Source organism: Vipera berus (genome assembly GCF_964194415.1).
Source record: "Vipera berus genome assembly, chromosome: 5".
NCBI classification, from domain to species: domain Eukaryota; kingdom Metazoa; phylum Chordata; class Lepidosauria; order Squamata; family Viperidae; genus Vipera; species Vipera berus.
In genome coordinates this window covers 12,008,830-12,025,232 of record NC_138207.1, presented here as the reverse complement: position 1 = coordinate 12,025,232, position 16,403 = coordinate 12,008,830, and the positions used below count along the sequence as shown (strand labels likewise).

Here is a 16,403-nt window from a genome sequence, read left to right as displayed (position 1 = left end):
TTTGCGATATTTCAGTATTGGCTAAATGAGGGAAATAAAAAGAGAATGAACAAATAAATAAGTAATATATCTAATGAGTTTTAAATAGGCTTCCAAAAATCTTTCATATCATTTTTACTTCGTGATTCATTACTCTATTACTGCAAGAATCCTTGATTTAAACACAGACGTCTATTTTTTCCATTATTTGTATCCACAATATCATTTTTCCCATTTATGTTATTAAAGAGAAATATCTCATATTCAATATGAATCAGCCCTGAGACAAGAGAACCGAATATTAAACAGGACACATGTCCCAGGAAAGACATTGTACTCTTATCCAGTGTTTTAATTTCCAAGCAATTTGTAAAGCAGTTTCATTTTAAGAATGAAATGTTGCTATGTAAAGCATCAGGCCACTAATGCTAGTTATTGAGTAAAACATTTCTAAGAACCAGTTTATGCTAAGCTATTTTAACAGCTCTATTACCGTATTTTCCGGCGTATAAGACGACTGGGCGTATAAGACGACCCCCTACATTTCCTGTTAAATTATAGGGTTTGGGCTATACTCGCCGTATAAGACTACCCCTCTTCCAACGCACACCAAATAAAAATTAAAAAACATCAGATTTTAATATGGTAATTTTAATTCAAATGCTTATGACATGCAGGTGCTTAGTAGGAAAACTCACTTATAAACATAAGGCTGTTTGTCATCAAACATGTAAACATAAAACAGTGCAAGTGGATTAAACTATAATAGTAATAATAATAATAATAAAATAAATAATAATAATAATAATAATAATAATAATAATAATAATAATAATAATAATAATAATAATAATGAAGAAGTAGAAGTAGTTGGAGGGGACCTTGGAGGTCATTAGTCCAACCCCCTGCTAAGGCAGGAAACCCTATACCATTTCAGACAAATGGCTGTCCAGTCTCTTCTTAAAAACTTCCAGTGTTGGAGCATTCACCACTTCTGGAGGCAGGTTGTTCCACTGGTTAATTGTTCTGTCAGGAAGTTTCTCCTTAGTTCTAGGTTGCTTCTCTCCTTGATTAGTTTCCATCCATTACTTCTTGTCCTGCTTTCAGGTGCTTTGGAGAATAGCTTGACTCCCTCTTCTTTGTGGCAGCCCCTGATTCCAGCAACCATTCCCTATTTTCCTAATTCACTTTTTCACTTTTCCTAATTCACTCTAAAGCTTTCCCTGCGCAAAGCCTTAAGTAACACAAGCTGCCTGCAATTAGTGCAGGTTCGCATCCCACCAGGCTCAAGGTTGACTCAGCTTTCCATCCTTCCAAGGTAGGTAAAATGAGGACCCAGATTGTTGGGGGCAATAAGCTGACTTTGTAATAATGCTGCTTGGGGTGGTGGTGAAAGCTCTAATAAACAGGCATATACACAGAATGAAGGCTATTGCTAAGCACATTGATTTGTGCTTTAAATTGTAAGCCACCCTGAGTCTTCGGAGAAGGGCAGGATATAAATGGGATTTTTTTTAAAAAAAAAAAAAAGACCAAATGGGAGATCCACTCCAGGTTTTCCAGCCAGCCCGCCCAGTTCCTGAGTCAAATGTGTCCTTAGAGCTAAGCCGCTGCTCTGGCTGCTGCCTTCCCCACCTGCCTTTCAAGTTGGGATATACTACAGCTGCTCTTCAATTTTAGAAAGAAAGACGCCCAGACCCCAGCCTGTAAAAAATCACAGACTGCAGCTTCTTCTCCAATTGGTCCCGCTTTCCCTGTGCAGACTAAATGGGAGATCCGCTCCAGGTTTTCCAGCCAGCCCTGTCCCTAAATTTTCAGCACCCGGCGTATAAGATGATCCCTGACTTTTGAGAAGATTTTCATGGGTTAAAAAGTAGTCTTATACGCCGGACTATGGTAAGTAGAATTCTGCAACCCCGAAAGTTTCTTCATTTTAATGAAAGAAATTAATCCTGGAACATCTAACAATTGCCATGAGCATCTACTGTATCTGTGGAGGTCAATGTTAATGCAATTTTATTCAATCAAAAGCCCCCTGCCTGCCCAATTTTTACCGTATAATGTTCACTTCCAAGTTAATATTTTTAGGTTTCAACATGTACATTTGGATTTGGATCAGTCATGCCATGGCTGAAGTAAGGCTATCCATTATGTAGCAAAGCTACTTGTCACACATAACAAGTCCTCCATCCCCTTTGCCTCAGGGTAGCTGTTCCTCCAGATTAAAAGATCAACCAGGACAGTGTTCTTGAATGAGGAGAGGTCCTACTTTTGTACAAAACTAAATCCAAAAATGCTAGAGAATTCCTGAAAGCCTGATGCTTAAGTCAAATCAGCCATCAACAGTAAACAACATATACATAGAAAATCATATGTACCACACTTGTGAGGTCACAGACGGAGTACTGTGTACAGTTCTGGTTACCACCAAAAAACATGCTGAAACTCTAGAAAATATAGAGAAGAACTAAGTTGTTAAAGGACCTGGAGGTTAAATCCTATGATGAATGGTTGAGGGAGCTAGGAGCTAGATATGTGTCTAGCCCAGGGGTAGGCAACCTTGGCTCTTTTATGACTCCTGGACTTCAACTCCCAGAATTCCCAGGAATTCTGGGAGTTGAAGTCCAGGAGTCATAAAAGAGCCAAGGTTGTCTACCCCTGGTCTACTCTAGCCTATCGGAAGAGAAGGATTGGGGAGGGACATGATAACTGTCTTCCAGTACTTAAAGGGAGGCTTTCCTAAAGGAGGCTTTCCTAGGATCAAATCATTCGCTTTGCTCCACTACCAGGAAAACGCTCCAGGCAGTTAAGTTTTATGAATGAGATAACAGCACTTTTGTATCTATTGAGAAAACGAGCATTCCATTCAGTCTATTTACAGAAAGCCAGACAGACAGCTCCGTTCATAAATCGCCTTGAGCTACAGCTCCCACAGAAGGTGAAGCTAATGGGATTAAAAGCAGAAAAACAAAGACTCCTAAAATCTACATTCCCCATCCAGCTCCAAGGACACGGAGGGCATGGGACCTCCCAGGCACAATGGGAGTCAGGAAACAATTATTAGAATGCCAAAAAGGGCACACTCAAGCAAAGAGCAAAGTACATTTCATCACAAACAGGCATTTCAATCACAAAGCCCCAAAGAATGTATAAAAAAAACACCACCTACTCTCAAATGCCATTTTGTCAGCCACCCCAGAAACGTGCTGGTGTCACAAGTTTCTGGCTAACAAACAGACCTCCCTGCAGCCAGCCTTCATTTTATTTCCAGTGTCTGCCTCCCAGTTTGGGCCTGATTTTTCTTCCAACAAGTTGAGCTACACATATTCACCATTATTGCAAACATAAGGGGGATATCACAAAGAAACTAATTTGCTCTCCAAACAACCAGAGTGCAGGACAAAAAGTAATGCGTGGATGCTTGTTAAAGAGAGATCTAACTTGGAAATAAGGAGAAATTTTCTGGCTGTGAGAACAATGGAGTAGCTTGCCTCCTGGAGGTGTGGGTGCTCCATCAATGGAGGTTTTCAGAAACAGACTGGACAACCATTTGACCAGGAGGGCATAAAATCTGCCTTGAGCAGACTAGAAGACCTCTGAGATCCCTTCCAGCCCTATTATTTTATGTTCTGTCTATACTATTCAAAAGAGACAATCCAAAACCCAAAAGGCCATAATACCTCCTAGCCAGCAATCAACACCCAAATAAGCAGGAATTAACACTTAAGAAATAATATCCCAATCAAGGAATTACCAACTCAGTAAGCAAACTAGCCTAATTTAGGAATTGAAGGTGGCCACGTATCATAGTTTAGATGTGGTTAGTTTTATAGAAAAGTGTTATTCCTAGAAAGCATGGAAAATTAGCCTCCCCAGAGATTACCCCAAAACACACTTGATCTGGTAGAGAGGAAATGCAACTTGGATCCCTGTGGGGTTTTGCAGTCTTTTATCTTCTTTGACCTCAGATTTGGTGTGTGTGCGCATGAAGAAATCTCTTAATGCAATTACGAACTTCTAATACCTTGAGATTTTTCCCAGTTTTATTTAGATTGCTGATAAATCCCTATCTAAAGATGGGATTTATCAGTTCCAGCCTTGGTGTCCAAAACAAAAGGAAGATTTAGGAGCTCTTTTGTCCTATTATCTGAAGTTCATTCAGATACCTCCTGATCCTGAGGTCATTGGCAAATCCATGAGTATGTCTTCTAACCAACAAATAACTTCTGTTTCTGAGCTTTAAACCGTACAGATTTTAAACAATGAGGGAGAGCTTTTGAAACCTCATTTAACAAATGCACACACTACCTATAGAGGATCAAGCGTGTGTCAATGTAGCCTAAAGCTACATATAAAAGCTAATAACATTACTATCCAGGCAGAGCATCAACAATGGAGAAAATGGCAGGGAAGATAAAGCAACAGGGGGGGGGGAAACGCCCACAAATCTAGCACTTCGGGGTCTATTTTCTTGGTCAAAATTATCTTACTGATTCTACTTTCCAAAGTATTTGGAGCAAAAGTCTATAATCCCAGACCCACTCAGGAAATAAGCTGCTTCGGTCTTTGCTGTTTTCAGTCTATGAGAAGGGGGAAAAAAGCCCTAAGAAATCCTGGCTTCTTCTCTTAGCCTAAATTTAATACAGTATTGAAAAGAGAAATGGGTTTATAATTGTAAGGAATGCTTGTGAGTTACTGACTACTACTTGCTTTATAATACCAATGTTTCTCAATCTGAGCAAGCTGAGGAATTCTGGGAGTTGAAGTCCACCCCGCTGCCCAGGTTGGAAACCCTGCCTTACAAACGCCAAGTTGCAGAAATGGCTTGTTTGATTTAAGAAAGGAAGCACAATTACTTGTATAAAAGAATGAAAGCCCTTGATGGACATTTTGCTGAAAATGGACACAAATGAATTGGTGATTCCAGGATTTATTGATTAAAAGTTTGTCTATAGGAAGAAGAGAACGATGATTATAATATGGAAAGATTGATGGGCAATTGCTGTTTGTAACTGCCACAAAGATTGGAAGTTCCTATGGTTTTTTAAAAAAAAAATTATGTAAAATCTTCTTTTAAATAAAAGTATTTTCAAAAGAGAGAGAGACAGAGAGAGAAACCAACACCGTCTTACACAAACCCTTAATTGGACTCAACTACCACGCCAATATCGATCTCTGTGGAAAGTCAGGTTGGCAAAAACTGTCTTGAAGTCCTTTGCCCCGCATAAGTCAGCAGTCAAACGGCAACCTGAAATAGATGGCGTCTCCATTTAGCCCAGCCTCTTAAGGCAAACCTATCTTATCTGGCTGCGAAAATCCGGGCGACCACGAAACGGAACCCACAAAAAAAACAAAAAACTAGAAAACTCTGTTTAATGCCACCGATTGCGGGATCCGGATTTTTGCCTCCGGATTTTGAAGGACGAGAGAGAGAGAGAAGTTGGGTTCAGAACCGCACTTCAGGCTGCCGTTTGAAGGAGCCGGCGAGATAGAACTTCGAGGCGTACTGCGCATGCTCCGAAGGAAAAAAAAAACCCGAGGCCTGACGTAGGACCCGGAGTAAAGATGAAGCAAAGCACAGCCGGCGTGGGAGAGGAGGCGGAAGTGCCGGACGCATCCTCCTGATTGGGTGAGAGCAGGAGGCGGGGCAAAGCCGATGAGGTTCTGAGGAGGGGCGCGAGCCCCGTGCTTGTCTTGCCCAGATCCCCGCGCATCCTGCCAGGTAAGGTGGGAGGCGGCTGTGGCGGCGGTGGGGTGAACGGGGAGCCTTTAATTAATTTAATTTAATTAGCCCTCCTCTTAATTAGTGAGGGCGGGGGGGGGAAGGGTTCATTTGTGAAGGCGTGGCGGGGGTGGGGAAGGCTTCGCACCCATCCAAGGGCGTTTTGGCAGCCTTCCTCCCCACCTCGTGCTTCCCCAGGTGCGTTGGACTACAGTGCCCAGCTGACTGGGCGTCCGGGCGTTGTAGTCCCATTCTCTGGGACTGGGTGGCATCAGGCCAAACGTTTTTTTCGGGGCAAGGTTGCCTGCCCATGTTTCCTGGGCAGACCCCAACCCTGAAATTCCAGGTGAAAAGAGGTCGAGGCATTTGCAAGCACTTATTTCTTATTTTTATCTGATCAGGTTGCGGTGGGTGGGTGGGGGGGGGAAGAGAAGCGGAGGAAGTTTAAGGGCAGCTGTTTGGGGGGTCGTTTCGGAAAGAAAGGGGGCAGCGCATGTCGGAGGGTTCCGTCTGAAAAGTTTTGGTTGTTTTCTTGCAGACGTTTCGGACAAGGTGGCAATCTTCAAGTGGTAGCACTGAAAAGTTTCTTTTCGGGTAATGCTGAATTTTGCAACCCTTTGAGAAAAGGGCTGCCGTTTCTGGCCAAGGCTCATCCCTTAAAAGCTTTACCCAGAGGTCTTTTTGCAAAAGCTGACTCTGTCCTCCCCCCCCCCCCCCATCTTTGGCTTGAAACTTTTCTTTGGGGAGGATCTTGCCTTGGGGAGAGGAAGAAGCCTGATGAGCCGGTGGCCAGAAAACCAGAACCATTCTTGATTTAAAGCAGGGGGTCTTCAAACTTGGGCCCTTTTATGACTTGTGGACTTCAACTCCCAGAATTCCTCAGCCAGCATGCCTGGCTGAGAAATTCTGGGATTTTTTTTTTTAATCCCATTTATATCCCGCCCTTCTCCGAAGACTCAGGGCGGCTTACAATCTAAGAAGCACAAATCAATGTGCTTAGCAATACTGAAGTCCACAAGTCATAAAAGGGCCAGGTTTGAAGACTCCCTGCTTTAAAGAGCAACAGATGGAAACTTCTGGGTGGGAGACAAGACCAGGCAGATCAGTTAAAAATTGCCCACCAAAAATATGTTCTTACATGTTTTGAACTTTCAGAGGGAGATTTCAATACTTTGCCAGCTCCTAATCCTTATTTTTGGCTACTTGCTGCAATTGAAAGATAGGGTACACCAAACTCTTCAGTTCATTGTCTCCTTAATGCTCATTGACCCCCAAACATTTATTATAAGACAATAATTTAATAAATGCTACTTTAATGGTACTACCAGTGCTTTTTTTGTAAAAGAAAAAGTTGCCGGAACTCACACATGTCATACAACCTGCCTTGCCTATCCTACAAGGTTCCTTCCAAAAAAGGTGCCGGAACTCCGTTCTGAGCGTTCTATGAGAAAAAAAGCCCTGGGTACTACAAATAATAATAGTTCCATGGGGTCAATATTGAGCACTTTGGAGAACCCGGGGTAGACATTAGATCTACACAAAAATATACCTATAGGGAAAATAGATATGTACTGCTTAGCAACCTTATGTAAAGTAATATATTTTACAGCATATTTAACATGAGTGCACAGGTTACCTTTTGTGGTCATCTTATTCATTTGACTGGATTTCATATGAATTTAATTTTGGTTTGTGCTTTGCACATATCGCAACACCTTAATGTTAGAAATTAATGTGTGAGACTTGGCCTCTGATGCCTAAAAGCCTCTGCCCTAATGAATATATTATTAAGCTTTTCATTGCTGTTGCATGCGCCTTTGTTTGTGTTTAGGCTGTATGGAAATGAACATTTAGTTTAATTGAGTAAGACATCTTAATTTGTATAGTATCAATATCATTTGTGCAGTATTAGTATGAAATTTTATTAATTTGATACTAATATATTTGCAAATAACATGGGTTAGCTACTGTTGCAACACAATCCATTTCCGGGAAAAGCATATTCCATGTACAGCATTAAATTGGCCGTGCTAGTAGGCAGGGCACATATGCTCTGAGTATCTAGGTCAGTGTGGCACAAGGAAAATAAGACTCTAAAGCTTTTCAGCCCTGCTGTATCTTCCTGGTTTCATCCTGGACTAGAAAACTAGTCAGTTTCAACCTCCATTTGACTGTTTTAATCTTTCAAGTTTCAAGCAATAAGGTCCTCGGCTGCTTTGCATTTCACCCACCAAAATATTGATAATATATACAGAAGGAAAACTCCATTGCTGAGATGAAAAAAATAGCTATTGGGTTATGCAACAAAAAAAAAGAAATATTAATATGTGTTTGGATTTCTAACTATACATCTTATCTTGAATTAAAAGCTGAATCTATGCTGGATGAAGTGAATGCCTTTGATGATAGATAGATAGATAGATAGATAGATAGATAGATAGATAGATAGATAGATAGATAGATAGATGGATGGATGGATGGATTGATAACCTTTATTGTCATTTTTTACTGTGGGCACAATGACACACATTAAAAACGAAATTTAGTTGCTTGCTGGACTAAGGGCTGGACTAAGACAGAGTGACTGACCCCAAAGTCACCCAGCCAGTTTTTCATGCCGAAGGCAGGACTAAAACTCACTGTCTCCTGGTTTCTAGCTGGATACCTGATTGTTAACTTCAATATCATTTTTAGTTCCATCATGGCGGACTCTAATACCTCTCCACTCAAACACTTTGTGTTGGCTAAGAAGACAATTACTGCCATTTTTGAAGAATTACTGAATTTTGTTACCGAAGGAGCAGACTTCATTGAAGGTTGGTTTAAGGGTGGGGGTGGGGGCAGGAATGCATATTTTGGGGAGAGTAAGAGAGAGCAGCTGCATGAACCTTGCAAAAGCTTTAATGATTCAAACAGAAGCGCTTTGTTCACACTCTGGAATATATGTCCTTGGAAGGCATTTCATAGCTCTTTTAAGAGTTCTTTCTTTTGCATAGCCATGATGAGGCAAAATTCACAAATCTTTTATTGTAAATAGTGCTGCAAGATGAATATAAGATTCCTTACATTTTGGTCAGGCCATAAATTTCTGGCAGGTTTTTCTGTTTGTTTTTTTATGATAAATCTGTAAAGAAAGAAATAGGCAAAAATTGTATTAGTGCCTCCTCACACTTTATAACCCTGAAAAAAGCCTCTCAATATGTCAACTTAATTGTGCCTTCATAATGAAAACAGATTCATATTCTATGGCCCCTAAACAGCATTTGCTAGCCATAGTGCTTCCTCAGAAAACATTGATGTTAGTGACACCTATCAAATATTAGGAGCTTCTTAAAAGTTGACAGACAGTATATGCTGCTGATCAAATATACTAGGGATAATTAGAGGTGCCCCAAATAATTCAGAATTCATAACATCTGGCTAACTGAGCGATGAACCATAATACTTTATTATGAACTATTAGGCCGTATCAGAATATAAAATACCAAATATAGAACAATAAGGCTATTTGTTAAAAAGTGGCCTAAAAGACATAAGTGAAGGAAAAGGCAAATCATATTTCTGTGTCATCTCTACATTTTACCCAAATTCACATGTGCAATTCTCAACTGAATTGTTTTGTTCCAATAAAAGGTCATATTACTGTATATGTTATTTTTGGATTCTGACCACACATGAAATATGCGTGTTTTAATATAAGGATCCTAATAGGCTGTTTGTCTAATATGCACTCTTTAGATATTTCTGTCTTATACAGATGACAGTCAAATCGTAATTGTGCTGTGTCCTCTAGCTGGCTCAGGCAAAATTGAGAAAAACAGCCAGAGCAAGTTTCCACTTTGCCTGTTCAGGCCTGATTATATTTATGGTCCAGGCCCATAGTCCTTTGAGGACTCATTGTATTGGCACAAGGCGGGTCTTTGGGAAACAGGTGTCCCTTAAAATTGCATGGATTTATCACATTAAATGGAAAAAGTATTGTAGTTCTGCTTTAGCCTTCTGTAACTGTTGTTTTTCTCTCTCTGATGACAGAAACCCACAAAAACCCAGAGCTTGAATGCATAGCTACCATGGACGAATTTAAAAAGATACAGGCCTATAAAAACAAGCTAGCCGTAATTGGTGAAGTATTAGCACGCCGGCATATGAAAGTCGCTTTTTTTGGCAGGTATGACTTGCCCCTTGGGGGAATTAATGGGTGAGGTTCTTCTCTTGGGAAATATAATACATTTCAAATTATTTCAAACACATTACCTAAGAAGCCATTAAAACCATACAGTACTTCATGAGGAAATTAAGCTCAGAATCAAAGAGTTACTCCAGTGCTGTTTTGTAGCCAATTTTCACTCGCCATTGATGCTTGTACAACATAATTTCTCAGTAGATTATATCAGTTTCAGGATTTTTTTTCTTCTGAAAAAGGGCTTGAGGCTTTATTTGCAGCTGCCATTTTGACTTTTCTGACTTGCCTGCTCCAATAGATCCTCTTGCCTCTGGTACAATGCGTTTGCCATAAAAATAGAATATGTGCAATTGAGCTTTTACAGCGACTATGCTATCATTAGAAATGAAAACAACTTTCTAGTGGGTATAATGGGAAGAAATTATAACCTTGAGGAACAGAAAGAAGACCTCCAACCAAGATGAGTCAGATGAAAGAAATCTGAGTGGGGGGGGCAGAATTGTAATTTGAGAGCATCTGAGGCAGGACTGTCCCTAATTCTCATGCAGATAAATAGAGGAGGGAAGAAGGGCATTCAGGCTTGCAAGATTCTGTTACTGTAACCTTATTATAAAGTTAGTATTAGCATTGAAAACGTTGATTTCCTATTGTTGTTAATTGCGAAGTCATGTCCGACCCATCGCGACCCCATGGACAATGTTCCTCCAGGTCTTCCTGTCCTCTACCATCTTCTGGAGTCCTGCTTCAGTGACTCCATCCAGCCACCTCATTCTCTGTCGTCCCCTTCTTCTCTTGCCCTCAACCTTTTCCAGCATTAGGCTCTTCTCCAGTGAGTCCTTCCTTCTCATTAGGTGGCCAAAGTATTTGAGTTTCAACTTCAGGATCTCACCTTCTAAAGAGCAGTCAGGGTCGATCTCCTCTAGGACTGACCGGTTTGATCGCCTTGCAGTCCAAGGGACTCGCAGGAGTCTTCTCCAGCACCATAGTTCAAAAGCCTCAATTCTTTGGCACTCAGCCTTTCTTATAGTCCAGCTTTCACAGCCATACATTGCAACTGGGAAAACCATAGCCTTAACTATATGCACTTTTGTTGGCAGGGTGATGTCTCTGCTTTTTAGTGTGCTGTCTAGATTTGCCATGGCTTTCTTCCCCGGGAGGAATATAGCAGTAGGTTTTTTTAAACATGGCCCTTTGATGACTTGTGGACTTCAACTCCCAGAATTCCTGGCTGAGGAATTCTGGGAGTTGAAGTCCACAAGTCATAAAAGGGCCATGTTTGAAGACCCCTGTGCTATAGTCTGGTGTATTTTGAAGGACTTGACAGCCATCCTCTGGGTATATAATGAAAGATACTGGCATATAAGAGAAAGGTAGCAAATGTATACACTTTGCTTCAGAATCAAGACTTTCTAGTCTGATATCTGGAATTATTGCCCAGAGAATTTATAATGTTGGCTACAATGTGAAGATTTTTAAGATTTTCCGTTCTTGCTCCGCTGCAGAACCAGTAGTGGGAAGAGTTCAGTGATCAACGCAATGCTGTGGGATAAAGTGCTGCCAAGTGGCATTGGCCACACCACCAACTGCTTTCTCAGCGTAGAAGGAACCGATGGCGATAAAGCTTACCTGATGACTGAAGGCTCGGACGAAAAGAAGAGCGTTAAGGTAAGTCATCCTCATGGCTGTCCCAAAGGTGCTTTTTCATGAGGCAACTGGACTTTCTTATTTACCTTTTGAAGACATTTCGCTTCTCATTCAAGAAGCTTTTTTGGCTCTTCCCAGGTGGCTTCAAACAAGCTAAGTAAATGGGGGAAGTCAGATTCGCTTCACAACTGCAACAAAAAAGGCTTTGCAAAATTGGGCATGACCCGTTTAATGACCACATCACTTAGGAATGGAAGATCCGGTCCCAGTTGTGGTCGTAAGGCAAGGAGCGATAGAACACTCAGGATGGACTGTTTTAATGTCAGAACGCTTTCCAATACAACATTGGGCACATACATTTTAATGTGTTACGTAAACGGTGCTAAAATTAAGCCATCTGGGGAACATGGCTTGATATGTGTTGAAAAACATGTGGGCTGTTATTCAAGATCGATGCAAGCATTAGTATGTTACTTATTTACTAGGGCTTAATTTTATTCTCTCTATGTGTGATTTTAAAATTAGAGAAAGTTCCATAGACAGAAGATAAAAAGAATTGATAGGACATTTTTTTTGCAAACTGTGGCTCATGGTTCTTTTTATCAAGTAAGTCACAACTAACTCAGATTAGACATTGCAGTAAACCAAAACTAAGCAAATCATATCAGGGATTAGTCTGTTGAGTAAGCTTAACCAGTCTCTATTAGAGGTTAGAATTCCATATTGCAGAGAGTATGCATTAAAATCATACTCTACCTGTTTCTATCACGCCAAGGTAATTCCAGAGTTCCATATGAACTGCCCATGTAGCATGTAGATTATTGTACTGCTTCAGTGAGTACATGAGCGTGGTTTTTCACCAAACCTTGTGCTGTAAGCCACATCTCTTGTGAGAGGGAATTCAGAATGTCTTTGCTCATCTCTGCATCCTCACTCCTAATTTGACTTTCTCCAAACATTGGCTGATTTTTCCATGAGCGAAGCAATATTTCTTCCCATGTACTTCCTCCTATGTGATGTTAAAATCCAGGTCCCAGTCGTATTTAGAAGACCCGGGTGGGGGGGGGACCTTCCTGTCCCTGCTCTTTTGAAAGAAGCAGTGATATTAATGTGACCATCCCATTGGCTTTTATTTTATTTGCATCAGGCTGCGGGTGGGGAATGCTAGTAACCAAAAAAAATTAGATCCTAGAAATGTCAATGGAGACTCTCAGCCATCCAGGTCGGAGTTGTCCCAAAGATGCTTTTTCAGGAGGCAACTGGGCTTTCTTGTTTTTCTTTGAAGATGTTTGGCTTCTCCTCATCCAAGAAGCTTCTTCAGCTCTGACTGGATGGTGAGGGAATGGAAGGATTTATACTCCTTGCAGACAGGTTTGCATTCTTTCTACTCAAGGACTCTCTCAAAGAATGCAAATGACCAGCTGTCTGCAAGGAGCATAAATCCTTCCATTCCCCACCATCCAGTCAGAGCTGAAGAAGCTTCTTGGATGAAGAGAAGCGAAACGTGTTCAAAGAGAAAAGAGAAACGTGTTCAAAGAGAAAAACAAGAAAGTCCAGTTGCCTCCTGAAGAAGCACCTTTGGGATAGATCCTAGAAACTTGGTTTGTGGCTGATTCAGATAATATTCAAGTTTGTTCACGTCGCGCCACTGACATTCTCCTAACGTGTTCTTCCGTTGCAGACAGTTAACCAGCTTGCCCATGCACTCCATATGGATAAAGACTTAGAAGCTGGCTGCTTAGTTCATGTCTTTTGGCCTAAAACCAAATGTGCTCTCTTGAGAGATGACTTGGTGTTAGTAGACAGGTATGACTCTTTTGGATTCATTCTAAAGGTGCCACAAGATTCTCTTGTCTTTCTTTTAAATGCACACTCCATCTTGGCTGTTTTTCCCTTCTGAAATGCCCGATGAGTCACCACAAGCGACCCTCTTGAAAGAAACGGGGGGGGGGGAGAAAGAGAAAGAATCTTTTTAAAAGGAACAAGTCCACCCACCCCACCCCACCCCAAAATAGACCTTAAATTCTAGCAAGCTCAACTGTTGTGATATGGCGTATACAGGTAGTCCTCGACTTATAACCATTCATTTAGCAACGGTTCGAACTTAGAACAGCATTGAAAAAGTGATTTACGACCAATCCCTACGCTTGCAGCATCTCTGTGGTCATGTGATCAGGCACTTGGCAACCGGCCCTGTGCTGAGGTCACGTGATCTCTAGAGGGGATCTGCTGCCAAATTGCAACTGTGGTCATGTGATCAGGCACTTGGCAACCGGCACTGTGCTGAGGTCACGTGATCTCTAGAGGGGATCTGCCGCCAAATTGCAACTTTTCAACTTTTCACGTATCAGAAATGTATGCTTGCGAAAATAATGATTTTCCACTGGATTTAATTTCAAATAATAGAAGAAATTAATTTCAGTTTTTGTTTTTAGTCTGGTATGCCACTCATGGGTCCAGTAAGGCCTTCAGCCTGAACTAATTTGCAGGTTCTTTAATTCCTGGTGTATTTTTAAGTGGGAAAGAATCTTAAAAAGTGACTAAAACTATGAATTCGTAGTTGTAAAGAGCATGTCAGAGACTGATACACGTGTAGGAGTTCGGATTCAGATGGTGCGTATTTTACACAATGAACAAAAACAGCACACATCTGAAAAGACCGAGCGGTTAAGCCAACTCTAGACTGCAACTTAATATCCTGGCTTGTTCAGAAACTTTTCATCATAGTATCTAAAGAAAGGAACATGCAATGAATGGAAATCTTCTTGACTTGTTTGTTGAGACTCTGGAAAGAGTGCAGAGAAGAGCAAGAAAGCTGATTAGGGGGCTGGAGGCTAAAACACACGACGAAGGGTTGCTGGAATTAGGTATGTCTAGTCTAGTGAAAAGAAGGACTAGGGGTGACTTGATAACAGTGTTCCAATATTTGAGGGACTGCCACAAAGGAGGGTTCAACCTATTTTCCAAAGCACCAGAAGGCAGAACAAGAAACAATGGATGGAAACTTAATTAAGGAGAGAAGCAACCTGGAACTAAGGAGAAATTTCCTGACAGTGAGAACAATTAATCAGTGGAACGGCTTGTCTTCAAAAGTTGTGTGTGCCCTATCACTAGAGCTTTTAAGAAGAGACTGGACAGCCATTTGTCTGGAATGCTACGTGGTCTCCTATTTGAGCAGGGGGTTGGACTAGAAGACCTTCGAAGCCCCTTCCAACTCTGATGATGTTCTGTGTCCTAAGTGTGGCCAAAAAGACATTCAGAATTTATCTTACTTAACTATGGTTGTGTCGTGTGTTTCCATGTTTTTCGACATTTTCAAATGCCATCTATAACTCCCTCCTCTCGTTCCATAGTCCAGGTACTGATGTCACCACAGAGCTTGACATCTGGATTGACAAATTCTGCCTGGATGCCGATGTTTTCGTTTTAGTTGCTAATTCAGAGTCAACCCTCATGAATACAGTAAGTCTTCATCTTTTTTAAGTAAGCCCTTCATTTGTTTTATTCATATTTCCTCTTCTCAAGTGTTATCTTGTTTTAATAGTTGTAAAGGTAAAGGTAAAGGTTCCCCCGCACATGCGTGCTAGTGGTTTCCGACTCTAGGGGCCGGTGCTCATCTCCGTTTCAAAGCCGAAGAGCCAGCGCTTGTCCGAGGACGTCTCCGTGGTCATGTGGCCGGCATGACTAGACGCCATAGGCGCACAGAACGCTGTTATCTTTCCACCATAGTGGTCTCTATTTTTCTACTTGCATTTTTACGTGCTTTCGAACTGCTAGGTTGGCAGAAGCTGGGATGAGTAACAGGTGCTCATTCTGTTACGCGGCACTCGGGATTCGACCCACCAAACTGCCGACCTTCTGATCGACAAGCTCAGCGTCCTAACCCACTGAGCCACCACGTCCCTTGTTTAATAGTCGTAAGAACCCTCTAAGTTTGAGGCAGCTAATCCAACGGTATATTGTAGGTATAAAATATCTCTATCGAGGATCTTTATCTGCTTTTATTAAATGTGCTGTTCCACTTCACCCTTCGAAGCTACCATAGTGAATATTCCTATTAGCTGATCCATATTGGGGAAATCTTGAATTAAAAATATTGTTACCTTTCATTTTCTCACGGCAATGTTTTCCACTAACTTTTTGATGTTACGGATAGCCCTTGACTTTTGATCACAATTGGGACCAGAATTTTCATCATGAACTATTGTCATTGTAAGCAACTCGGACCCAAATTTATGGCAGCTTTTACAATGGTCGTTAAGAGAATCACCATGGTCATTAAGAGAATTACCATCGTCATTGAGCAACTCGCTCAATGGGCTTTTTCTTGCCAGAAATCAGCAAAAAAGATCACAAATCATTTATTTATTTATTTAATTAAATTTTTATACCACCCTATTCCCGAAGGACTCAGGGCAGTTTACAGGGCAACATAAAATACAATATAAAAATAGTACAAAATTAAAATAGATTAAATTAATTAAGCCCAACAATTAAAACAATATTAAAATCATGATCATGTGACTGCAGAATGCTGCAACCAGTTGTAAACGCAAGCTAGTTGCTGTGCCCGAATTGCAGTCGCGTAACTGTGGGGGTGATGTGACAGTCATAATTGTAAGTACTAGTCATAAGTCACTTTTCCCAAGGCCGTTGTAATATTGAACTTTCATTAAACAAACGGTCATAAGTCAAGGACTACCTGTTTGTGGATTGCTATTTTGGGTGGGAGACTGTTCTAACTCTTGGTTTCTTAATGCTGTTGCTCCTTGTTAAGCTTTTTCTGTCTTTACCACATTGATGACTAAATAATTCTTCTTTTGAACTGTGTGGGATAATCTCAACATTAGCACAAAACAGGTTTATTGATTTTGC

General features: G+C 41.0%; 1 protein-coding gene across 4 annotated transcripts in view; it reads left to right on the top strand.

Annotated features, from left to right (window-relative positions):
- Positions 1–5,559: 5,559 nt before the first annotated feature.
- The window catches only part of MFN1 (mitofusin 1), a 29,208-nt gene continuing 18,364 nt past the window's right edge, over positions 5,560–16,403 (top strand). Inside the window, exons 1-6 of one of the 4 annotated variants that reach the window (XM_081329632.1) lie at positions 5,560–5,701; positions 8,396–8,517; positions 9,734–9,869; positions 11,387–11,549; positions 13,210–13,334; positions 14,882–14,990. In XM_081329632.1, coding sequence (XP_081185758.1) covers positions 8,403–8,517; positions 9,734–9,869; positions 11,387–11,549; positions 13,210–13,334; positions 14,882–14,990 — 648 coding nt within the window. In that variant the 5' untranslated portion in view covers positions 5,560–5,701; positions 8,396–8,402. The remainder of the gene's footprint in view (positions 5,702–8,395; positions 8,518–9,733; positions 9,870–11,386; positions 11,550–13,209; positions 13,335–14,881; positions 14,991–16,403) is intronic. The other 3 variants (XR_014026692.1, XR_014026693.1, XM_081329631.1) reach the window with 3 other exon arrangements.